Genomic DNA, 26,219 nt, shown 5'->3' on the forward strand with positions numbered 1-26,219 from the left:
CCTTACTCAGCCCAGTATTATGAAGCACTTCTTCCGTTTTCTTCTAGTATTTTCATAGTTTCAGGTTTTACATTTAAGTCTTCAATCTATTTTGAGTTGACTTTTACAAATGGTGACAGGTAGGGCATCTCATCTCATTCTTCTGCATGTGGGTGTCCAGTTTGTCCAGCACCATTTATTGAAGAGACTGTCTTTTCCCCAGTGTGTGTTCTTGGCACCTCTTTAAAAGTCAGTTGGCTGTAGGTGCATAAATTTATTTCTGGAATCTATTCTGTTCCATTGGACAAACCTAATGTGAGTTTATGATGGGGACAATATAGAAAACTATAAAGAAAATAATCTACAATTACTGCCTGCAGATACACATGTATACATGTAAGTGCACATACTTTTAGATACCATTGCTATCAAATGGAATAATATAGTTTTATATGTTACTATTCTTTTCACTTTTATTATGATTATTTCTCAGTTTATTAAATAATCTTTGACAGTGTGATTTTTTGTTCTTACTCAGCATGAGTGAATAATAGTTTAATGAACATTCGCCTATTGAACATTTGGTTTCGATTTTTCTCTATCATAGTAAAGTTTCAGTGAATATTCTTGCACATAAATCCTTGCTTCTGTGTTTGATTATTTTCTCTGAATAGGTTCAAATAGTAGAATTACTGGGGCAGAAAGTGATATTTTAAAGCTTTTGACGTACTGGAAGGCAAAGGCGATACTGACCCATAACCTTCCGCAGGATAGGAGAGTGTTCTGTTGACAGCAGTTTCATCAGCATTGGGTGTTACCTTGGTGTTTTCTTTTTGTTTTTCAACTTTGGAATTAGCTTTTAAAAATCTACGTATCTACATAAGTAAAAGATCATTAAATATAGGAAGAGATGGAGCTAGGACCAGAAGAAGATGCTAGTGGTGGGGAAAGAAGGGGCAGAGTCCACGAGTGTGTGTAGATTGGGAAGCGGTTGGCTCCTTCCTCCTCCTGGGTGAGCCTTTGCTCTAGAGCCAGTGGAGAAGGCTCCCCAGGCAGCCCTGGGTCCTTCCCTCTCTCAGCCAAGGTTTTTCATGGGCCTGCTCTGCACCGGACCCTGAGCTGGGTCCCTGGGGCCACTGTCCCCTGGATGGGACCCTTTTCTTGTGGTGCTGTTCAGGCTGTATTTTGCTGGTTGCCTTGACAGGCTCATGCCTCCTCAGTGTTTGCAGATGGTTCAAGGTAACGCAGTAAAGTAAGGAGCGGTGTGGCTGGCCGCGTTCCTGCTGGAGAGAGAGGAAGGAAGCCATGCAGGGCAGCAGGCTGCAGGGCTGCACATGTCACTTTGCCTCCTCCAATCTGTGTTCTTTGAGTTGTCGAATTATAAAAACTGTTCCTGGGCCGGGTACAGTGGCTCACGCCTGTAATCTCAGCGCTTTGGGAGGCTGAGGTGGGCGGATCATAAGGTCAGGAATTCGAGACCAGTCTGGCCAATATAGTGAAACCCTGTCTCTACTAAAAATACAAAAATTAGCTGGGCATGGTGGCAGGTGTCTGTAGTCCCAGCTACTCAGGAGGCTGAGGCAGAAGAATGGCTTGAACCTGGGAGGCGGAGGTTGCCGTGAGCCAAGATTGCGCCACTGCACTCCAGCCTGGGCGACAGAGCAAGACTCTGTCTCAAAAAAAACAAAAAACAAAAAACAAAACCAAAACACAAAAAACTGTTCCTGGAGGAGGTTTGGAGTAGAATTTGGACTGCCAATGAAATCTGCATTTGCTTAATTGTTGTGGGGGCTTGGCTTGGGCCTTGTGCTCTGTCTGGGGGTCCCGAGCATCCTTCCTTGCTGCAGGCCCCGGCTGAGGCTGGGGTGGGTGGGGACCCTTGGTGGCTGCCAGTGGGTTTTATTCCCAGGGATGATCCTTTTCGCACCCTCGCTGTTTCAGGCGACGCTCTCCGAAAGCCTCGCCTCCAGAAGCCCATCACGGGGCACTTGGACGACTTATTCTTCACCCTGTACCCCTCCCTCGAGAAGTTTGAGGAAGAGCTGCTGGAGCTCCACGTCCAGGACTACTTCCAGGAGGTGTGGAGTCAGAAGCATAATGGGGGGCAGGGTGGGGCCAGGCAGGGGTGGGGCCCGGGTAGGGCAGGGAGGAGGTGGGGCAGGGCAGGGGTGGGTAGGGCAGGGGAGAACCCACATCTGATGTTGCTGAGGAGGGCCTTGTGGCCATAAAGTGACGTGGTTCTGTCTTTTCCCCACTTTTTGGAGCTGAATTGGACCTTTAGGGGGACCCCTTTCTTCCACAGCCAAGGCCCCCCCAGGGCCTCCAGTCGTCGTTTTAACTTGAACAGTGACGAAGGTGCAGTTGACCTGAGGTGTTAATTAACATTAATTCTGGTAGATCATGAAGTAGTCCTCGTTTAAAGTAAACTAAGTCACCAGATGGGCGTAGGGAAACCCATAGAACCCTTCCCATGTTCAGAGGATGTCGGTGGGGATGTGGGGTTCATTTCCAGAGGTGGCTGGAAGCCTTCAGTCATCTCACCCACCTTGGGCCCCTGGGAAGGCACCTCCAGCCTCACCGTCCCCTCAGCCTGCCCGTGTCACACGTCATTGCGTTCTGGTCTCTGAGCGCCTGTTCACACTCCCTGCCGTTCCTGTCTGTTGCTTTTCAGTGGTGGGTTTGTCCAGGTGCCCTGGCACGGTGTCTGGAGGGGTTGCCCGTCTGTTAGGCAGCGGCTGTCGAGCCTGTTTGCCTGTGGCCCCCGGGAGGGATGTCTGCGTCTTGCAGGTGTGTGGAGCTCAGCCTGCCTAGTGCGCAGCATCCACTGGGGTTTCCTCTCCGGCCCCGTCCCAGCGATGCCCTGGCTTGCAAACTGTAAAACACCAGGGCCAGGGAGGTTGTTTCTAGAGCTCCCGTCACCTCTGACAGCAAAAATTCTCTTGGATTTTCTGTGTAGAAGCTTGTTTGTATGCCAGACAAGACTTGGAAAAGCCTTTGCAGGTTTGGGGATTGCTTATGTTTTCTAGGCGATAATCTGTCCTTGGTCTGGAAAAATTGGACCTGATGAACTGTCACAAATACCGCCCTGACTCTTCTGTCTCCAGCAGCAGTGGGAGCAGGCATGTGGGACGGAGATTGCCTGGTTCTGCTGGGCTCAGCCCACTTGCCCGCACCTTCGCTGATGGTCACCAGATGGAGTGGGGAGAAGAGGGGTCAGCCCTGGCTGCTCTCAGCTCTGGAAGGAGGGGCCCTTAGACCTGGGTTGTGGGCAAACCACTCCTTGTTCCCCCTCCTAGAACGAGAGAGAGTCTTCACTTTCGACTTCAGAAACGAAGAGAAAGAAACTTTAATTGCAGAGAACCACGAGACTGGTGGGGTAACATCTTGCTATTGCGTCGAGTCCTCTTCATGTCGCACCCCTTTCATGATGAGTCCCACAGCAGTGCGCAGAATGCGATTGCGTGACTGCGCGACGTGAGGAAGGACAGCAGGGGGAGGCCTCGGGCCCGGCACCCACAGAGGCACCCTCAGAGCCTCTCTGGTCTCATCCTGGCTGCACCTTCCTCCCCGCCCATTCCCTAGGGCGTTTGTGCGAATCACGTCTTGGCTTTCTGTTCTGGTTTTACTGCCTCTCCAGGCATCTCTAAACACTAGAGGCTTGCCTGCTTTTGACCTATCTTTAAATGAAGTTGTACTTTTTTCTTCTGTATTGTTTTGCTGCTTTTGCTCAAGACTCTGCTCCCGTGAGAGGCAGTCTGCAGTGACTGTGGCTCCATTTGCTCACTTTCTTTGCTGGATGGTTGTCCATGTGAGGGCACCAGGATTTATGAATCCATTCTACCACTGATGGACTTTTGGGCTATTTTAAGGTTGGGGCTGAGCATTCTTCCATGTATATCCTGACTTTTAGTAGAATCTCGAGCAGGAAGTAAAAGGGACTTTTTTGGAAAATCCTCATGGGCCTGCAATGAGCTGGCTGGTCTGCTGGGGTCTGCTGGTCTAGGATGACCTTGGTTGGGGTGCGGTGGCTCCCTGTCGCCTCTCCTGTGGCAGCCAGTCTGGGCTTGCTCTCATGGAGGCAGATGTTTAAGAGAGGAGTTGGAAATGCGTAGACATTTTCAAACCTCTGTTTGGATTAAATGTGTTACTCTCCCATTGGCCAAAGCAGGTTGCTGGCCAAGTCCAGAGTCAGAGAGGTAGGGGACTCCAGGTTCCAGGACAAAGGATGTGGCTTTAAAGATCCCTTACCTGGAGCTGTGAATGAGTCCTTTACCATGAGGGTTTGGTGGAATTCCCAGGATTTTGCCAACTCAGCCGTAGCTCCTGGGGGTGGAGGCAGAGATGGGCACGGTGCTTGCCTTCCTCCCTTTGAGCTTCAAGGCTTGGGTCCTGCCTTGGCACCAGCTCCTGAAGGCCGGTGCATTCTGTTGTGCCACTGTCCTTAACTGGTGGTATATTTTGCTCCTTAGGTACTGGGGGAAGGAAATTCTCTGAGGAAGTGTCCCTGTCATGTTCACTTAAAAGTCCCAGAGAACATTTTTTTTCACTCAGTAGTCAAAGAGGTCTTTTAAAAACATAAATTCATCACTTCTCGGCCTTTTGGGTAAGATTAAGTATAAAAACATAAATTCGGCCATTTTTCTTGTGTTGAAAACCTGCTGCTGGCTTCTCATTGCGCTTGGACTGACACCTGGACTGACCCTCTGGGGGGCATGTGGTGTGGTCTCTGCGGGTTTCCCCTGCCTCACTGCGTGATGCCTCCTGGGCATGGATTGGTCTTTGCGGGTTTCCCTATTTCACTGTGTGCTACTTCCTGGGCCTGTTTTGGAGTCCTGGACTCAGGCCTGCCTCCGCCTGGGTGACCTCGGACTCATGTTTGTCCCTGCATGGGTCCTGGAGCATGTAGCAGACTTTCCTGAATGTTCTTCCTGCACATCTCTGCATGTTTCCCCTCAGGCTTCAGGTCTGGACGGGGTCCCCTGACTGTCCTGCAGGGGTGCTGTTCCCCGCCCTTGCCACCGTGTCTCCAGCCATCACCCCGCGTTCCTCCTGGGCGCTCAGCCCTTCCTGGAAGCAGCTGGGCTTCTTCTCTGTTATTGTTGGTCTCTTGCTGTGAGTGTTTGTTTACCAGGACAGGGACTTTGTTTTGTTTACCATGACACGTGATGTGCATGAACGGGGTTTGGCACATAGTAGGGCTGTAATATTTAGTTGTGAGAATGAATGATTCAGGTGCTCATCCTAGTAGTCTATTAAGTTAGCAAGTTATTGTGTGTGTGTGTGCGCGCGCGCACGTGTGTGTGTGAATGAGCTGGACTTACTTGCTCCCTACCCATTCTTGAAAATGCAGTTCCACATAATATGGCCTTATGTACACACAAAGCAGAGAATAGGATTGAAACAGCAACATCAGTTTCCTTGGTGTAGTTCCTGCTGTTTTCTCGCTTTTCAGGGCAGATTGTGTGAGGGTAGAGATGTTTTAGGATTATCATTGTTGAATTTTATACAGTCCCATTAAAATCACTTTATTATGTATTTTTACTGTCTTTGTATTTTTGTTCCAGTCCAACTGGCAGATACTCAGTTATCTGCATAGTTTTATTTTCATTATCCAAAGGCTGAATTTAGGTCTGTTCCACTTGATTAATGGACAGTAAAGAAAACTTGACAATTTGGGGATCATTTTGCAAAGATCACATAATTTAATAAACACTAATAGCTGGGGGAATGTCCTTGTTCATTTGTTAGAGTGCCTGTACATTTTTGTTAAAATGAAACACTTTAATATCGAGTGACCACTTTGGGGCAGATTCTGTTTTTATTGGTTTATGACTTAGTGCCTAAGCATGTTTCCCTTTGTACACCAACCAAGAGTCAGGTCTCTCGGTAGAGTTGAAATGTGATGAGTTCTGCCTCTGAGCACCTTTCCATCATCGTCCAGGGAATTGGGCCCCAGGAAGCAGCCTCTGGGAAAGGGGACTCTGGGAAAGTGGGCTATGGGACCTTGGAGGAGTCTTGAAGGAGCCAAATACGAGTTTGCTGCATCTTGAGAATGGTCAACTCAACCTTGGAAAGCTAGTGTCAGGGTTTGGGGATCGAGGCATCCGAGGGTGTGCATTGTGCTGAGAGGATCATGCTGTGTCGGAAATGCCAAAACTCCCTGGGCAGTGCCCCAAGGCCAGTGGCTGGGATTGGGTGCTGTGTCTGTCATTTGCTTGCACTCATCTTGACTAGGCACCATCTGATCTGCAGTTATCTGCAGCTTCTGCTCCAGTTTCTTCTCTCTGCTCGCCTCCCCCAGGGACTTCTGGCGAGCTCCCTCTTCCTGTCTGTGCCGGGGCTCATTCCTTCTGCCTGTGCCTCTTCCAGGGATGTGGCCCACTGGACGGTGGTGGCCTGGAGATCCTGGAACGGCGCCTGCGTGTGGGCGTGCACAACGGTCTGGGCTTCGTGCAGAGGCCGCAGGTCGTTGTACTGGTGCCTGAGATGGATGTGGCCTTGACGCGCTCAGCCAGCTTCAGCAGGAAAGTGGTCTCCTCTTCCAAGACCAGGTATTGTCCCCTGGGTCCCCAGGGATGGGTGGGGATGTACAAGGGATCACAATGAAATTTGTGCATGTCAGGTGTGGACTCATCCACGGGGGAGTTCTTCCTTATGTTTCTTTCCTCTTGCTAAGTTGTGCCCATTAGGAACCAACCTTGGAGTTGGAAGTTCGGAAAAAGCCCCCCCTTTTTTTTCCGTTTGTGCTCTGACAATTTGGGGGTTAGCATTATGGATGCTTCCAGCTGCGGCTGCTGAGGGTCTGAGGAGGCCTTGCATGCTGCCTTCTAGATGTGCCCTGTGATTAGTTTCTCATAGGACGGAGAATCAGGGGGCAGCAAGACCTGCTGCTCTGTTTAATCCAGTGCTTCCCAAATCAGGTGTCGCAGACATCACTGCAGGGCGTCATGCCTCTCCTCTCTTATGGTGCCAGGCAGAGGCCAGGTGTCCTCTGCCGTAGGCCAGCCTTGAAGAAGGAGCCTCCATCCTCTATGGCATTTCCTGGTAACTTGGCCATATCAGGCCGTATCAAGCTTTGGTAATTTGGAAAGGCGTTGAAAGAGCAGTGAGAAGCCGAGGCAGGAGGATTGCTTGAGCTCAGGAGTTTGAGACCAGTCATGGCAGCATAGTGAGACCCTCATCTCTTAAAAAAAAAAAAAAAAAAAAAAAAAAAAAGCAATGGTTTGGGGGAATTCCCAGATCATTTGGGAAGAGCATGCAGTGTTACATGGTAGACTTGCTGTGGCAGCAGCACCCCTGTGTCCCCCAGGGTGTCCCCTTGGCTGTTGCTGACAGTGGTCGATGTGGATGCAGGAAAGATGGGAGCCTGAGCTCTAATGCGCTCCCGGTTTGTGTTTCTGACCCAGCTCTGGGAGTCAAGCTCTGGTTTTGAGAAGCCGCCTCCGCCTCCCGGAGATGGTCGGCCACCCTGCGTTTGCGGTCATCTTCCAGCTGGAGTACGTGTTCAACAGCCCTGCAGGAGTGGACGGCAATGTAAGAACAGCCTTTTGCACTCAGGTTCCTCTGGCGATGAACTCTGTGCTGAGGATAAATGTAGTGGGCATGAATGCTTTTTCCATTAAAAAGAGGCATGATTATTATAAATAATAAGTGAAAATCACTTTACTGACATTTACCAGCTAATTGTAAGAAATGTTACGAAGGATACAGATGAGATGGAGAGGGCCAAGAATGTGGGAAGGGGTTGGAGCTCCCATGCCCTGCTGGGCTCCGCCCTCTGGGCACCTCCGTGGGTTCAGTTGTCCAGAGCTCTCTGAAGCCAGTCCTTTTGGGTTTTGATGGACACTTCATTCCGTAGACATGATTGATTAAACACTGGCCATTGATGATCAATGTAACCTTCAGTCACTCCCCTCCCCCTGCCTTGGTCTTGCTGTGAGCAGCCCCATCCTGAAGCCACCGAGGGGCTACCAGCCACGGTCACCTCATTAGCACACAAAAGATAGCACTTCGGAGACTCCGGGGGTTTCAGGAGTTGTGTACCAGGAAACTGGACGAAGACCAAATAGATGGTTCACAAATGGCAGGTGCATTCTGCTGGCTGGGAGTAACGCATATAAGTCAGTAAGTTTCATGTATCATAATCGTGTGAATTCATGATGATTGAATCGGTAATTATTTTGAAAAATGAGGCCATTTTTAGTGTATTTTTATATGACAGTAGTGCGGTAAAGCTTCAGTTTGCACACGTGAGAGATGGTTTCTCATAGGGAACTTTATATATACCTGTCGGACACTAAGAGTAAGAATTTATAGGTCCAGTTGAAAGAAAGAAAATATGTGGACATCATTTATATTAATGTAGATTCTTTGAAAAACCCAAATCCTGCTGTTCTTAAGATTTAGTTTTCTGTTTGAAAAAGCCAGTACTGTAGTTCCGCCTTTTCCACAGGGCGTTTGTTCCAAGAGCCCGGTGGGTGCCTGAAACCTCTGTAATACTGACCCCTACACGGTACATACTAGGTTTTATCCTGCGTATACATATCTGTGATACAGTTTGTAAATTAGGTACAGTAAGATATTTAACAACAATAACAATAGAATAGAACAATTATAATATACGGTAATAAAAGTGAATGTAGTCTCTGTCTCTTCCTCTGCCTCTCAACTGCAGTGGGCGGTTGGTGTCTACAGTGTGGATACGGAGGACGGAGGGATGATTCATGCCCCGGGTGGGACACTGCTCAGAGGGGCATGCAATTTAGGACTTAGGGATTGTTTTCTTCTGGAGTTTTCTATTTAATATTTTCAGACCAAGGTTGACTGAGGGTCACTGAAACTGCAGATCAGGGGTACGTCTGTATAATTTTATTTTATTTTTTTAAACAGAGTCTTGCTGTGTCACCCAGGCATTCTCGGCTCACTGCAAGCTCCGCCTCCGGGGTTCACGCCATTCTCCTGCCTCAGCCTCCCGAGTAGCTGGGACTACAGGCACTCGCCACCACGCCTGGCTAATTTTTTGTATTTTTTAGTAGAGACGGGGTTTCACCGTGTTAGCCAGGATGGTCTCCATCTCCTGACCTCATGATTCACCTGCCTTGGCCTCCCAAAGTACTGGGATTACAGGTGTGAGCCACCGCGCCCGGCCCTTCTGTATCATTTTAACAAGTAAATTAGAAACCAAAAAACGGCTGACAAGACATCGTCCATGGCGATGCGGCCTGCCATTGCGACTGGGCAGCTCTTTCGGGAACAGCCTGTGAAGGAGCATGAGGTGCTGAGGACGGTCTTGGGGTGTGCCTCAGGCGGGAGAGCAGGGCGTCGGGGTACAGCTGCCATTTGATGTTTCTAATCTCTTCTGGCAGCGGCGAGCTGACCTTGCCAGTGTCCACTCCTCTGGTCCCTATGATTCCGAGTCCTAATTAGGTGCAGAAATCCAGAGGTGCCAAGTGTTCTGTGGCCTGACGCAGTCACAGTCATTTAATGAAACTGTTCCAGTTCTGCTTTTACTTATGACCAGAAATTTCAGCTAAAATGCAGCTGTTTGTGAATACCCTTGGGTGGGAGGGGCCTCTGGGGTGGGTGTGGCTCATGGAGAGGGATGGGGCTGCCCAGGCTGGGGAGTGGGTGGAGGAGAAACGGCCTGAGCCTGATGGCTGGTGTGTGGTGCCTAGGGGCTGTGAGGGGAGGTGGGGAGGAGCAGGGGGCCTGGCGCCTCACTCTCAGTGTCTTCTAGAGAATATTAATTGTAATGTACTTGTGATTATGACATCTGTATGCCAAAACCAAGATGTCTTAGTGACACTTTATTCCTTTTTAACCCTCATCTGAAATTCCTGACAACAGATGGTTTCGATGGTGGCCGCTGCACGGGCATCTGGGGTGCGGGTGAGGTTGTGAAATCACTCCTTCCCCTCCCCACTCCCCTCCCCACCCCTCCCCACTCCCCTCCCCACCCCTCCCCACTCCCCCCCCTCCCCTCCCCACCCCTCCCCTCCCCTCCCCTCCTCTCCCCTCCCATCCTGTCACCTCCCCTCCCCTTCGCTTCCCAAGACAGAGTCTCACTGTCTCGCCCCCCAGTGGCGCACTCTCGGCTCACTGCAAGCTCTGCCTCCCGGGTTTAAGCGATTCTCCTGCCTCAGTCTCCTGAGTAGCTGGGATTACAGGCACCCACCACGCCCGGCTACTTTTTGTATTTTTAGTAGAGATGGGGTTTTCCCATGTTGGCCAGGCAGGTCTCGGACTCCTGACCTCAAGTGATCTGCCCTCCTTGGCCTCCCAAAGTGCTGGGATTCTAGGCATGAGCCACCGCACCTGGCCAGTCGTCAGTACTTTCTGATGTGCTGGTGGATTGTAACTGGGAATACTGGATTCCATTTTACTGTCATCAAGCGCACTTTCCTGGGTGAAATCTGGAATGGAAACATTGCAGTGTGTGAAATGACCTTCCATACAAATTGCTTGCTGTACAGAACCACTGAAAGTGGGTTAAGCATCCAGCGGATGAAACTGGAATTGAGCAGGACATGAGAGGAGAAAGGCACAATGGCGGGGCCGTCTGTGTGACGGTGGCCATGGTAGAGGAACCCAGCGTGCCCCTCCGAAGGCCCAGGGCGGGCCATGGCAGGGCCCTCCCACCTCAGCCACCCCGTCTGCAGCAGCGTCTCCTGGAGCAGCCGTCTTCAGCTGGGTGGGGATTTTTTCAGTGTGGTCATGCATACCGGCTGCAGCGTCCTCCTCCTTGTCTTTGGTGAGGACCCTGCGCGGTGGAAGCTGCAAGCACAGCTGAGAACAGGCTGGCTGGTACGATGAGCCCCACGGAGCTTCCCCGGCTGCCAGCTTCCTGGACAACAATCTGCTGCTTCTGTATACTCTCCCACAGCCCGTTCTGAATTATTCTGAAACAAATTCCAGGCATCATTTTATTCCATCTGTAAACCTTTTGGCATGCACATTTCGTTTTTTTAAAAAACTTTTTTATTATGGGAAATTTCAAAGCTAACGGTGGAGAAGCATGTGGTGCGCTCCCTGCACCCACCTCCAACCCCCGATTTACCACTCATGTCTCATCTCTTTCTCCCGTCCCGTTCCACCCGGGCTGTTGGAGAGCACATCCTAGACATCGCATCCTTTCATCTACAGATGGCTCGCCATGTCTCTCCAAAAGACAGGGCTCTGGAGTGTCACTGTGAGCACCATCATCACACCTAACCTTGACTGCATTTCTCAGTATCATCAAACGTCCAGTCAGCCTGGGTGTACATATTTTAAGTATTTTACTTCATCAGAAACGGACAAACCCCAGCAGTGCGCTTTTCCCTGGAAAGTGACTTGTGACAGACGTCTTCCTGCATGAGCCACGCGGCCTGTCCGTTGTTCCCTGGCAGTGGCTTCCTCATGATGCCTTTCACCGGAGGATCTGCTCTCCCTGTGGCCCTGCTGCCTTCATCACACACTCCTAATGCTGGGAGAACCAAAATGCTTTTGGCAGTTTCTTCACTTGGCCTCATGCATCAGATCAGGAGGCAAAAGCCATGGTGTCCAGGGGCCCTTTGTGGAAGGATTCATCTGTAAATGGTACACACGGACAAGAAGGAGGAGGCCACCTGGGCTGATGAGAACATGGGACAAATACTGTGTTCAAGACACACCCAGGCACCAGAGTCTGCATGCATTCTTTTGGTCCTGAGTATTTTGTGGTCAGTGGAAACAAACTAGGAACAAAAGTTTCATGAAGACACACTCGTTGATTTTAATCTGCTATTAAATTTTTGCATTTTTTAGTAACCAAAGTATCTAGAAACTTTTCCCTGTAATTTATGTTTGGGTTAGCTGTGAAGAAGCTAAAGAACTACCAAAGAAGTAGTCCCTCCTGCCCAGACCACTTTCTTCACAGGATCCTGGGGACAGTGCAGCCTCATTGGACTGCCACAGCACTACCTCTTTTGAAATGCTGTATGCATGCAAGTGTGGGCTCCGGAAATGTTTGGTGACTGAATGAGTGATGGAGCAAACTCCTATAACTTGAGCATGAAATGCAACAGGGGCAAACCTGCAAAAATCACCAGATCCAGTGTCTTGGCTGCATTTCATGTCTGAATAAGCGGGCATCCTCCTGGGCCTCTGGGGGTGAATACAGTCCTTTTCTGTGGGTCACATGACAAAATAACCCTCTCCCCAAATCTCTAAGGGGTGAAGATCTGACTGATTTATTGTTTATGTTTTAACTCATATTCTTGGAACAAAATCAATGGCCCGTGTTCCAGGTTCCAGGTCTGTTGAACTGATCCATGCGTGTCCTTGATGGCCTTTCCTCCAGTACTGTGTCCAGTTCAGGATCCTGTCTTGTGTCTGGTTTCTGTGTTTCTTTGGCCTTCTTAAGTCTGGAACAGTTCCTCAGCTTTTTTTTTTTTTTTGGTCATTTATGATTTTATTTTTAATACTTTGGTCTCCCTTCTTTTTTTTTTTTTTGAGACGGAGTCTTGCTCTGTCCCCCAGTCTGGAGTGCAGTGGCGTGACCTCGGCTCACTGCAAGCTCCGCCTCCTGGGTTCATGTGATTCTCCTGCCTCAGCCTCCCTAGTAGCTGGAAACCCAGTCTCTACTAAAAATATAAAACCTTAGCTGGGTGTGGTGGTAGGCGCCTGCCACCACGCCCGGCTAAGGTTTTGTATTTTTAGTAGAGACTGGGTTTCACTGTGTTAGCCAGGATAGTCTCGATATCCTGACCTTGTGATCCGCCCGCCTTGGCCTCCCAAAGTGCTGGGATTACAGGCATGAGCCACCGTGCATGGCCTAGTTTCCCTTTAAAAAAATTTTAACGCGAACGTGCCTTGGGTTCATCTGATGCTTCCTCATAGTTGGAGTCAGGTTGTGCCTTCCCAGCAGTGGTCCATGTGAGCGAGGGGCTGTCCTTGGGTCCCACATCCAGAAGCGCATATGTCCTTCCTGGGCAAGGTTGGTTGTGGTGATCTTTGGTGATATCTCCACTGTAGAGTTCCCTTTTTTCCTCCTTGCAGCTAATAAGTGATCTGTGGGGAGTCTCTGAGACTACGTGTGTATCTGCTGCTCATCCGATTGTCTCCCTTGGGGTTGGCGTCGTCTATGCTTCCTGCAGGAGGAGGAGCCCCAGCCCAGGCTTCCCACAGGCCTGCAGCTGGCAGGGCACCTCCCGTCCACAGGGCCCCTCCTCTCCTCACTGGTGGGCAGATGGTTGACTCGTCCATCAAGCGCACATGGGTGTGGACTCAGGGATCCCTGTTTTTAAAGTCACTGCTCCTCATTATTTTGGTACTCAGATTGTCCCAGATTTGGCCAGATGGAGTCCTTGAGGCTGGTCCCTGTGTCCTGTGGCATCCTCCGTCCTGTTTGGTGTTTGAGTACTTTCTGGCTTCACAAGATGCTTCAGATTCATCCTCATCTCTAACTTATTTTGCCCATTTTTCTATAGAGTTTTTGTGTTTTTCATCACATGTTAAAAGTTCTTTGTATATTAAGGATATTTGCTCTTTATCTGTGATAAATAGTGCAGATATTTTCTCCTCATTTTGTCATTTGTCTTTTTATTTTTTTCTGGCTGTGTAAGCATTAAAACATCTTCTAATGTACTCAGATATGTAAGTTCTTTCTTTTATTGTATCTGGATTTTGAGTCAGAGGGAAAAAGCCTTTCTTTGTTCCCCAGTCATAGAGGAATTCACCCGTGTTTTCTCCTTGTGCAATGTTTCTCCTACCCTTTTTTTTTTTTTTTTTTTTGTGGTATGAGGGATGGATCTGATTTTATCTTTTCCCAGTGGCCATCTGGTCCTACTTCCACTTTCTTAGAAGTCCCCCTTTGCCATAGTGACTTAATGTGCTGTCTTTATCACATACTCTGTCTCTATGGATAGTGCATCTGTTTCTGGACTTTTACTCTATTTCATGGACTGCCCTGTCTGTTAATGTACCATGGCCATACCATTTTAATTTTGGGGGCTCTGTTGTGTGTTTTAGCATTTGTAAGGCAAGTTCAGCCTTATGGTTCTTCTTTCCCTTGCTTTTCTAGCTTTTCTTGCATGTTTATTTTTCTGGATGAACTTTTGTATCAAGAGGTCTAGCTCCAAAAAATGCTGGTTGGCATTTTAAGAATTGGGATTGCAGTAAATTTATGATTGAATTTAGAGAGAATTTTACAACTCAAGGATGTTTAGTTGCCCTAAGCAAGACTAGGATGTCTTTGTATTTGTTCAAGTCTATTTTTGTGTCTTTCAGCAATGATTTCAAAAATATTTTAAAGTTTCAAAATGTAGATTTTTAACAATTCTTATGAAATTTTTTCATAAGTAATTTTTTGTGCTGCTGTTGTAAATGGGATGTTTTCTTTCATTATATTGTCTAAATTAGCACTGTGTTTTTATTTTGTTTTTGTGGACAGTCATTATTATTTAAACAATTTTACTAGCATTGTATATAGCTCTTATTATATGCCACATGCTATCTTCAAAATTAAACTTTGTATTTTGAGGTAATTATAGATTCATATTGCAGTTATGAGGAGTAAAGAGGGGAGATTTGTGTCCCCATTCCCTGGTTGCTCCTGTCTTAGTCTGTTTTCTGCTGCTGTAACTGAATACCACAGACTGGGTCATTTATAGTGAATAGAAATTTATTGGCTCATGCATGGTTCTGGAGGATGGGAAGTCCAAGATCCAGGTGCCAACATCTTGTGAAGGCCTTCTTGTTGTGTCACCCGCTGGCGAAAGGGCAAAGAGAGGGTGAGAGAGAGAAAGGGTGACTGAACTCATCCTTGTATAAGAGGCCCATTCCCGAGATAATGGCATTCATCCATTCACTCTGCCCTCATGGCCTCGCCACCTCTCATGAGGCCCCACCTCTCAACACTGGTTTGTTGGGGATTAAATTTCCAACACATGCCGTTTGGGGGCCATGTTCAAACTATAGCACCCCAAATGTTACACTGTCTTTTGATGAGCAGTAGTTCTGATTTTAAGTCTAGCTGGCCAACTTTTTCTTGCATGTGGGGTGCTTTCTGCCTGTTCCAGGGCAGGTAGCTCTTCTCCCATCCCTCTGCTGGCCCCACCTCATCCTCTGTTGTCCTCTCCCCTCCTTCTGTGCTCTGGGGTCCCGGTCGGGGTGTGGCTGTGGACAGCGTTGGGCTAACTTCTTCCGCTGCTGGTGGCCCGTAATGAAAGAAAACTTCCTGCTCCCAAGTTCTCTAAATCTGAGCTCATAGACACATGGTCTTACAGCAGGCCTGGGGCCAGCCTCACGTGAGCCCCTTCCCTGGTGTAGTCACTGGCATGGGGGAATGGGGTTTCCTGTTGCCCTACTGTGTGGTTGAGGTGGGGGTTGCTTCCTGGAGCCAGGCCTCGTGGAAGGGCAGTGCCCACTGCAATGGATGCTGGGCCCTGAATCTGAGCCCAGTGTTCATTGGCTTTCTAAGACCCAGTGAGGGCAGGGAGGGAAGTGGAGCTGGGGTGAGTAGTAGAGGCCCTACAGTGCCCATGTGCCAGCCGTTGGGCCCCAGGCTGGGCTCAGATGGTGGAGAGCTGCATACCTGCCCAACCCAGGCCTTGCAGTGCCTGTGTGCCAGTCGCTGGGCCCCAGACTTGCTCCAGAGGGCGGGGAGCTTCACACCTGCCCAACCCAGGCCATGGCTCCGGATGCGTGACAGTTTTGCCATTGCTTCTTTTAGTCATTGTCAAGTTGATGCTTGTTTTGCAGAGGACCAAGGCTTTATGAACCCATTACCTTGTGTGAAGAGTTCCACCAGGTTATTTAAATTTCTTTAAAACCATACTGCAGTTTTTTGGTTATTCATTTATATTTTTAAAAATGATTATTTCACTCAGTAGAACAAAATGAAAATGTTGCCTATTAACCCTTTTCCAGTTTGCCCCGAGAATACTGGGGGCACTTGTGGCTACAGTGTTTATCCTGAGGCAGCTTTGCCATGAAGTATCTCACTTTTATTATTATTTTTGCATCGCTTTGGTATATTGACTTTGGAAACAAAAGACATCATTCTATTTGTAGCATTATGTTTTTAGTAGTGGTATTTCCATGTACAAGATACAGTAATTTTCCGTCACTGAGAATGTCAAATCCTAGAAAATGTAGCATTCCTACACGTGGTGTTAGCATCGTTCTCGAACAGTTTTTGGCCAAAGATTTGTTTGATGAATCCGATTTTTCCCAAATAGACGATTCTGATGATTCAGACGATTCTGATGTGAGTTCTGTTTAGAAATAATTCCAAGAACAGTTTTTATATTTTATTTTCATATTGAAAATCAGTCAGATTTGTTTCAGCCTCAGAGAGCATGTTTGTGTAAAATTAAATGAGTGCTGGCAGCCAGCTGCGCTTTGCTTTTCTGGATGGGAAAAGGGTTAAATTTCACTCTGCTTTTAGATGACAGCGCACGGCCTGTGTCATAGAGGGGTGGAGGAGGTGACTTTAACCGCCTGTGGTTAGGTTTCCTCTCCCCCAGGAGTGCATGGGAGCCACTGCCGGGTTTGCTGTCCATCTCGTTTGGACTCAGTTCTGCATGTACTGGATCGGATTTGAGGACTGAGTAACTTCTGGTTGATGGCATCTGGCTTGTGAACCTCCGCTGTTGCTGGTAGTGGCTGTGCTCCTGTTGTGACCTCTGGGCTCCTCTGAGCAGGTTCTTCCTGCCGCTCAGCCAGGAGGGAGAGGCACCAATGCCGGCCTGGCTGCCTGCTGCCTCCCCGCAGCTCTTCACCTGGTGGGTCTCAGTCTCTCAGGCCTTGTGAAGTTCGCATCAAGGGCCAGGAGCTGTGTGTGTCCTTCAGGGAGAATGCCGGCCAGTGAGCGAGTCATCAGGAAGGACTTGCCCTCAGCCCATGGCCTGAGCTCCGAGTTCCAGAGCCGCCTGTCGCCTGTGTGCCCTGCCCGTCATGCTGCTGGGGGACACCTGGCTCCACCTCCAAGGATGCTCCTGGGTCTGTGCCTTCCACCGTGTGCGGCTGGTTGCTCTGTTTCCTGTGTCTGCGTGGTGGTCATTTCACAGGACGGGAGCTGGTGCACTGGGTGGATGGTGCCTGCAAGGGGTCAGCCCCGTCCCTGCTGTGGCTCTCACACCACGTGAATGTGACTGTGTTCCCACCCCAGGGCCTGAGCCACTTTCTTCACGCTTATCTTAGGTCTCCGTCCCCTTCGTCTGTGTAATTATAGACCTATATTTCTCTCTCTTTTTTCTTTCTGTCCTCTGTGATTTGTGTGATACTAGGAACATTCAGAGATGTTTTGATGCAGTAGTTTGTCTTTTTAAAATTTGTCCTCAGCCAAGTGCCACATGTCACCTCCATCGAGGCACATGTGACAAGTGCCACATGTCACCTTACCACCACCCCCTGGGCCCAGCTTTCTATCTGGATAAGTCCTTGAGGCAGTGGAGCGTGAGTGCGCTGCTTGGCGGGGACTCCACCCTGTCATTACCCAGAGAGTGGCCACCATCCCCTTCACTGTGCATTCCTGGTCCCTGGGGCTGGAGGTCCCAGCAGAACCGGGCCCAGGGCCCGAGGCTGGGTGCCCAGGCAGGAGTGAAAAGGTCTCACTGAAAATGTAAAGAAAATGAAGCTCGTGAAGTAATGTGACGTTTTCACCTTCATCTAAGTGAGTTCAGGTTGATCTGAGGACAGAAACCATCAAGGGCCTGTATGACTTTCCAGTGGCTTCTGTAACAAAGCATCAAAGCAGTGGAAATGTGCGCTGTCACAGCTCTGAGGCCGCAGTCCACAATCTGCTCTGCTGGCAAACCCCAGGTATGGTAAGGCTAAGGTCCTCCCCAGGAAACCCCAGGTGTGGCGGGGCCCAGCCCCTCCTCAGGAAACCCCAGGTGTGGCAGGGTCGAGGTCCTCCTCAGGAAACCCCAGGTGTGATGGGGCCCAGCTCCTCCCCAGGAAACCCCAGGTGTGGCAGGGTTGAGGTCCTCCCCAGGAAACCCCAGGTGTGGCAGGGTTGAGGTCCTCCTCAGGAAACCCCAGGTGTGATGGGGCCCAGCTCCTCCCCAGGAAACCCCAGGTGTGGCAGGGCCAAGGTCCTCCTCAGGTAACCCCAGGTGTGGCAGGGCCAAGGTCCCCTCAGGCAAAGCCCAGGTGTGGCAGGCCGAGCTCCTTCCGAGGAAACCCCAGGTGTGGCAGGACTGAGTTCCTCGGGAGGCTCTAGGGGATGGGGCCTCCCTGCCGCTTGTGGGTTTTGGGGGTCCTAGCTGTCCTTGGCTTGTGGCCACATCACTCCATTCTCTGCCACCTTGTCATGTGGCCTCTTCTCTGTGTCTCCCTCTGTGTCTGTCTCTGTGTCTGGTCTGTCTCTCCCCTGCTCCTCCAGGGATGCTTGCCATTGGAGTTAGGGCCAGTCTAGATAATGAAGGATAATCTCATCCCGTAACACTGTAACTAATCACATCCGCAGAGACCCTTGTTTCCAGTAAAGCCACAGCTACAGGTTCCGGGGATTAGGCTGAGAGCATCTTTTTGGAGGACACATTGAGCCCACCACAGGGACTCTGGTTTGTAGCATTTCCAAGGGCCAAGAGTCTCTTTTTTGTGAGCGGCTTTGTGTGGTAAGTGCAGGTGTGGCACTTCTGTTCCACGACAAAACCTGACTCATAATCCCAGTGTATTCCTCATTTGTCTTTTGCGTATTGTGTATTTTGTCTTTTGTGTATTTGTACTTGTGTATTTTGTGCTGTTATACTTAAAAAGTCTAAATGGGAGCAATTCGGTATATTTGGGGCTTTTTTTTTTCTTTTCAGTTTGTGTGAATTCAGACCCGAGTTGGGCAGGAAAAGAAATGATGAAGTAGCTGATGTCATCTCAAGCACTAGAATCCACTGACAGTAGGAGTGTGTCAGAGGCACTCTCGCTCTGCTTGTGTGCTTGTGCAGAGCCAGACGGTTTTCGGGCAGTTCCTGTCTGCGGGTCCCTCTGTGGGCTGGCAGTGAGCAAGTGTGGGCAAATACATGGCGACTGGCTTCCCACCAGGTCCCCATTAGCCTGTTGAGGTCTCAGAAAGAGTGATCAATAACTCGCTGCACGCATTTTTTGTTGTTGTTATTAAAGCTGTTAAACAGAAAAGTAAGGAAAAATGGATGTTTATGTAACTGACAGATACTTTGCACAGAGGAGATCATCTATTGATGGAGAACCAAAAAGAACTATGAAATTAGAAAATTAGATATTGGAATCACCTAAGTTGAAAATTAGAAGTTGTACAGATAGCATGAAAATGTGGATACATATTTTACTTTATTTTGTTTTTGATCCTGAATAAACTTCTGTATTTTATGATGATAACTGTTTACAAAAATAGTCTGGACATTGTTGAATCCTTATAGTGACAAGTTTTCCTAATACATTTATAGTAATTTGATTTTTTTTGTTGTTGTTGAGAACGAGTCTCACTATCGCCCAGGGTGGAGTGCGGTGGTGTGATCTCGGCTCCCTGCAACCTTCACCTTCTAGGTTCAAGCGATTCTCCTGCCTCCGCCTCCCGAGTAGCTGGGATTACAGGTGCTGGCCACTATGCCCAGCTGATTTTTGTATTTTTAGTAGAGATGGGTTTTCCCCATGTCAGCCAGGGTGGTCTTGAACTCCTGACCTCAGGTGATCCACCCGCCTCGGCCTGCCAAAGTGCTGGGATTACAGGCGTGAGCCACTGCGCCTGGCTGTAAATTTGATTTTTAAAAAGAAGTGGAGTTAGAATCACCATGTCATTGGTATGCTATAGTTGCTCAGCACTGTTTTATAATCTGTCGTCAACTAACTGGACGGGGAACAGGAAGACGTTTTTGTATTTGGCAAATGTTGGAAGTGTGGCTTAGAGTCATATGCTTCCATTTCTTACTTTTCTGATTCTTTCTGTGTCCTCTCCACGGTGTGGGTGTTTTCTCATTGAATTGCCAGGGACCACCCAATCCCTGCTCACCCTGTGACAGGGGCGTGAATGTGGCAGTATCCTGGCCCACGAGCTAGAATTTAGCTGCAGCAAAGGGCTCTGCAGAAGTGGATAGTTTGAGGTCCGATTATGATGGGAAAAGAGATTAATGCAAAACAAGATGCAGATTCTGAATTTTTAGGATATAACAGGACGAGATATCATCTGGCAGGAACAGTCTGGAATAGGCTGACTTGGAAGAAACAAGAACTGTTTTCTTTTTTGTGTTCAAATCTGCCTGTGTATGAACTTGGCTATGGTTTAGCCCAGTATAGACCACGGGGCCATCTGTGTCTGGATTTCAGAGGCCTTGTGTGCACACATACATGTGGGGATCTGTGTGGGACCTGACTGCAGTCTGGGCAGTGACACTGGTGTGGCTGTTCCCTACTGGCATGTCCAGCCAAATAAGCAAAATCCCTTAGGATTCCTGGCCACCACCGCTTGCTTCGTCCTTGGCTCTTGGGGCAGCGCAAATTCGCGGATCCCCTGGGCGTCTCTGTTCCTGGTGGATGCTGTGCTCTACCCATTCTAGGCAGGGCATGGGCGTCCATTCATTACCAAGAGTGGGACGTGTCCTCCTTCCAGGCCACCCCTTCGCTGTGACCATGGCTGTGTTTGCGATGCTGCCTGGGTTCATGCCCTCAGGCAGCGTTGTTAAGAGGGATGCCCTTGGCTACCTTAGCCAAACCCAGGACTGGGAGCAGTGGGGAGCCACCCCATTTTACTTTCATCACCCCCGAAGGGTGCAGCTGTCTCTGTTAGCCAGGACTGGGGGGGAAGCCGTAGGAAGTGGAGCACTGTAGGAGGTGGAGCACAGTAGGAGGTGGAGCACTTTAGGAGGTGGAGCATTGTAGGAGGTGGAGCACTGTAGGAGGTAGAGCACAGTAGGAGGTGGAGCACTGTAGGAGGTGGAGCACAGTAGAAGGTGGAGCACTGTAGGAGGTAGAGCACTGTAGGAGGTTAGGAGATGGAGCACTGTAGGAGGTTAGGAGGTGAGGAGGTGGAGCACTGTAGGAGGTGGAGCACGGTAGGAAGTGGAGCAGTGTAGGAGGTAGAGCACTAGGAGATTAGGTGGAGCACTGTAGGATGTGGAGCACTGTAGGAAGCAGAGCACTGTAGGAGGTGGAGCACGGTAGGAGGTGGAGCACTATAGGAGGTTGGGAGGTGGAGCACTGTAGGAAGTGGAGCATTGTATTCATGGACCAGTCACCACCTCCTGCTTGGGGGCTGTTTCTCCTGTACATGGGACACTGAGGCTGGAAGTCCCAGGTGGAAGTGGACGGCTGCCCCTCCTTCCTCTGGGCTGTTCCAGTGGCTCTCGTCGAGGCAGCGCTCTGCAGCACTCACTGGTCAGTGCAGCTGTGATCTTAGGAGTGAAAGGAGCTGTAACTGGGGCTCCTGGTTGGACCCGCTGTTGCCTGTACCGCATGGGCCTCTGGCTGATCGGCCTTCCTGGTGACTTAAGTGTGCTCCACCTACCAGGGGGGCCTGCAGGATCTGCCGGCAGGGCCTTGGTCAGAGCCGAGCAGCTCTGGAGCCCTCTTCGACAAGGTGGCTCTGCTGGACTTTGGGGTCTGAAAAAAGACCAGAGTTCAGTTTTAGTCCTACTTATTTTTAAGTAAATGGATGAAAATTGGTAATTTTAAAACTCTTTACTCAGTCAAGCCCTGAAACCATGTTTGTGAAAATGACTTTAATGTGGTTATAACCCAAGGGTTTTCATAGTGTCCTCATTCCTTCCATTTGGCCAGCCATGGAGAAGGAGAAAGAAGGAACAATGCCTGGAATTTGACCCGATCGATTTCCCAATTTCATGAAAGCTACAGATATAAAATGTCCTATTGGAAGCTGGAGCTTTGTGGAGAAAATGTGTGCTAATAATGCTGAATTAAATATACATGTGCGTTCTTCATTATTTTACCAAGTTTCTGATGAGGAATTCAAAGTGCTGTTCCTAGTATTTTCCTGATGGGTTTGAGTTGTTGTTGGCAAGGTGCAGGGTGTTTACAAACCTATGGAAAGATCCTTACGGGAACAGGGGGTCATAAAACATTGGTGTTCTCTAAGGGGGAAGCCGCCGCTACCTTGGTCCAGAAAAGGAGACTCATGGGTGGGCAGGAGTCCTGGTTGGGTTGGTGGGGTCACGTAACTGAAGACTATCTGCGCCCTGCTGTCTGACTGTGGATGCCACGTCCTCCTGCTGCCCCAGTTCCTTTTATAAAATGTAACTGACGATCCCTGCTCCTTGCTACACTGAGCTCTAGTTGAATTTTACACGTGAAAGCACTGTTGATTTCCCCTCTCCAGGTGGCTTCTGTGATAACTCATACACCAATGTGCTTTGTTTTAATTCTAGGCGGCTTCGGTCACCTCTCTGTCCAACCTGGCGTGCATGCACATGGTCCGCTGGGCTGTTTGGAACCCCTTGCTGGAAGCCGGTTCTGGAAGGGTGACTCTGCCTCTGCAGGGCGGGATCCAGCCCAACCCCTCGCACTGTCTGGTCTACAAAGTACCCTCAGCCAGCATGAGCTCTGAAGAGGTAAATTATTAGGTCTTTCTTATGCATCTCTGGTGAGCTTCTAGCAAGTTCATTCATTTTCAAAAGCAAAAGTTCACAAATATGTTTGCAGATGTTTCATTTACAGAATTTTTTTCATGTCGTGGATATGCCTTTAGAAAGATTAGTGTGACGTTTTTATGTAAACTTCTTAAGACCAGTTTTACCCTGGGTTTTATCCCTGTTCACATACTGATTTCCTGGGATGACTTGGTGAACCTCCAGCTGATGTGTACACACTTTGCAGCGAGATTCACCTCTGTGGCATGCGCATTGGGAGCATTGGAGCTGGGGCCTTGTGTGGTCTTTGCCAATAGGTTTTTTGGTGGATGAGTGCTGTGGTGGGAGCCAGTTCTGGTTTCTAGCCCTGGCTTATCTTTGTGACTTATCACTAATGCTTGCTGCACCTCGGTTGTGTACAAAGAGGTAGGACCACAGCAGAGATTCTCAGGTTTTTAAAAAAATCTCTGAAATGAAATGTTCTCTGCACCCCAATTAAGAAAGCAAAAAAAAGTAGAGCAGAGTGGGTTGAAGTGTGTGTGAGGGTCTCATCCCCAGTCTCCTTGGCCCCATTGGTGGTGGTGGAGGATGGTTAGTGGTGACCCAGGGCACCACAGACACAGTGCGAAACCCTGCTCTGGCAGATGCTGGAGTCCATTGGGCTCTCTGAGGCGTGGCAGTTTCTGCTTGGGTGCACTGTTTGGTCTTCCCTCACATTCTAAAACATGTCCATTTCAGCAGTGCAAGCAGGAGCTTTTTAGCACTCAGGTGCCTCATTTTTCTAAGGTAAAAGGACTGTGCATGTTATTTCAGTTTGTCACCTCTGTGCTGACTCCAGTGACAGATAATGTGTTCAGTGTTGTTATTGATGATTTGGATAATGCTTGGGGGACCTGAATAAGGGAACAGCTGATTGTGCAGCTTTTCTTCCTATAAGGAACGTCTCTCCTGATGGGACCATATTTTGCTGCACTCCTACATGGTTTGGTTTGAGCCCTTATTATAAAATTGCTGCTAGAAATCCTGAAACCATTACGGTCTTCCCCTGCCCGCCACTCCCGTGTCCTCCCGTCTCTCCTTGTCTCCTCTCTTCTCTCTCCTCTCTCCTCTTCCCTCCCCTCTCCTCCCCGTTGGATAGGTATACAAATAAATATTTCTTCTGTTTACTTTTAGGTCTATCATGCCACCATATTGCCCTTAATTTTTAAGCCTGTAAACTATATTGGAGCATGAATGTTTTGAAGGTTTACTATCTTAAGGGTACAAATGTATCAAGTTCTGCCATTTTCCACAAGGAGTACCACTTCCAAATCAGGAGTTTTTGACCTCAGCTCTGTTGACATTTGGGCCAGATAATTCTTGGTGTGAGGCCGTCCTGTGCACTAGAGGATGTTGAGCAGCATTCCCGGCCTCTGTTCCCTGGGTGCCAGCAGCATCCCCCCAGTTGTGAGAGCCCTGAAAGTCCACAGACAGTGCCAGATGTTTCCTGGGGGGTAAAATTGCCCCGGGTTGAGGGCCACTACTCTAAAGTGATATAATTAACCGAAGCAGTGAACTAACCTTGGTCACAAACTTGACTCACTTTCCTGCCCTGCGAAGGCACTCCTCTGCTTCTGCCTGTATTTCCTGCGTAGTGGTGCCAGCCGCTCTCAAGTCAGGTCACTTGGAAACCTAGGTGTGCCTATCTCTGCCACTGCACCAGCCTCTTCTTTATCTCAGTCAGTCATTCATCACTCAGTGAACTTTTATTGAGTACCTACATATACTCTAAGAAAAAACATCCCTGATCCCATGACTGTTGAGTGGGAGTGGCAGATGTTAATCAAAGAAAAACAGAAATAGAATTCAAAGCCCATAACTTTGGGGTAGCTAGATTTTAGTTTATGTTGTTGTGCTTATTTCACCATTATTGACTATGAAATGAAGTCATATATCATCATGATTATTTACTTTCTTAAACAACTGCTGCCCTTTTCCCTTGAGGAAATAATTGTCTCCCTCTTTTTTTTTTTTTTTAAATTGATATCTCCAAAGGCAGCCACTTTCAACTCTCAGCTGTGACTTATGGTCTTTACCTTTGTTTTCTAGATAATAGGCTTCTACTGCTATTTCTTAATTTACAATTTTAGACATTATATACTGAATTCTCATAATGACAGATGAAAATTTTAGCTCCTTTATACATTTCTGCCCATCTTTAAAGCACTCTGTCTTCCTACTGCTTGGCCTTGGATTCAGGCACTGTTGCAGGGGGCAGCAGAGCTGGTTGGAGGATTGAAAAGGGGGCTCTACTGGAAGATACGAGAGAGATCACTGAGGGAGGAGCTGGGGAAGCGGCCCTGTAAGGTTGTTTACAAAACCCTGGGTTCACCCGGAAGCTGCACATGTGTGGGTCTGACCCTGAATGGCATACCAAAGACTTTGAGACTGTGGGGCTGACTGCTTCCCAGTCCCAGAGCTGCCTGCTGGGTGGAGCCACATGCGGGAGAGATCTGAAGAACTGCACAGGTTTTGAAAATGAAACTGACATTGAAACCACAGCTTACAGGATGCTGGTCAGAAACTGTGTCCTGAACTCAACGGGGTCAATTCCTACCTAAATAAAAATACCAGCATTCTTCACAGGATTTAAATGAGACTATAATATAATGTTCAAAGTGTCTATGACATGCTCTAAAATTAATTGTCATACAAAGAACCTGGAAAATACAGCTTGTAGAGAAAAGACGTTTAACAGACACCAATACTGAGGTGGCCCAAATGTTAGCATTATCAGACAGAGAATTTAAATCAGCCATAATAAAGATGCTCTAGTAAAAAAGAGCAAACACTCTGGAAATAAATGGGAAGGTAGGCTGTCTCAGTGAAGAGATGGAAGATAGAAAGAACAATCACATGAAAATTTTAGAACTGAAAAACAAAATAACCAAAATAAAAAACTACTAGATGGCCTAACAGCAGAATGGAGATGGCAAAAGAGTAAGTGAACTTGAAGATAAACCAATAGAAATTTATTCACCCTGAGCAATAGAGAAGAAAATGATTGGAAGACAAGGGGCAAAGCCTCAGCGTTGACCTGCAGGTCCCTACCAAAAAGGCTAGCACCCAGTCCTGGTAGAGGAGACTATGGTATAGAAAAAAGTACTTGAAAAAATATTGGCTGAAAACTTCCCCAATTTGGCAAAAGACATAAATCTGCAGATCCAAGTTCAGTGAAACCCAGGAATAAATGTGAGGAAATTACACTCAGATAAATCATATGCAAACTGCTGAAAACTAAAGACGAAGAAGATTCTTAAAAACAGCTATAGAAAAATGATGCATTACAGAGAAATAATAATTTGAGTGACTGTTGATTCCTCATCAGAAACCACTCTGACCAGAAGGAAAGTGGGACATTTTAAAAGTACTAACAGAAAGACCTTGGAACTCAGAATTCTATGTCCAGTAAAACAAACAAACAAACAAAAAACAACAACAACAACAAAAACAGAACAAAGGTGTGAAATGAGGACATTCTCAGATGAACTGAAAGTAAGAGCATTCCTTGGTAGCAGATAATTTGCTTAAAGAATTGCTAAAAGAATCGTCAGACAGAGGGGAAATGATACCAGATAGAAATTTGGAACATCAAGAATGAAGAAAAAACAACAGAGATGGTAAATATAATGTTCTTCTCTTCTTCTTTAAAATATGTTGGATGGTTGTAGCAAAAATTATAAC

General features: G+C 48.2%; 1 protein-coding gene across 50 annotated transcripts in view; it reads left to right on the forward strand.

Moving 5' to 3' along the window:
- NPHP4 (nephrocystin 4) overlaps positions 1 to 26,219 on the forward strand; it is a 137,181-nt gene that overhangs the window by 38,933 nt on the left and 72,029 nt on the right. For 43 of the 50 annotated variants that reach the window (XR_013408751.1, XR_013408746.1, XR_013408728.1 and 40 more), the window contains 4 exons: positions 1,921 to 2,057; positions 6,349 to 6,530; positions 7,386 to 7,512; positions 22,296 to 22,478. Coding sequence is in view for 42 of the 50 variants with exons in the window: in XM_077976498.1 (XP_077832624.1) it covers positions 1,921 to 2,057; positions 6,349 to 6,530; positions 7,386 to 7,512; positions 22,296 to 22,478 (629 nt within the window). In the remaining 8 variants the exon portion in view is untranslated. The remainder of the gene's footprint in view (positions 1 to 1,920; positions 2,058 to 6,348; positions 6,531 to 7,385; positions 7,513 to 22,295; positions 22,479 to 26,219) is intronic. The other 7 variants (XM_077976709.1, XM_077976741.1, XM_077976733.1 and 4 more) reach the window with 1 other exon arrangement.

Source organism: Macaca mulatta, chromosome 1 (genome assembly GCF_049350105.2).
Source record: "Macaca mulatta isolate MMU2019108-1 chromosome 1, T2T-MMU8v2.0, whole genome shotgun sequence".
In the NCBI taxonomy this organism is placed as follows: Eukaryota; Metazoa; Chordata; class Mammalia; order Primates; family Cercopithecidae; genus Macaca; species Macaca mulatta.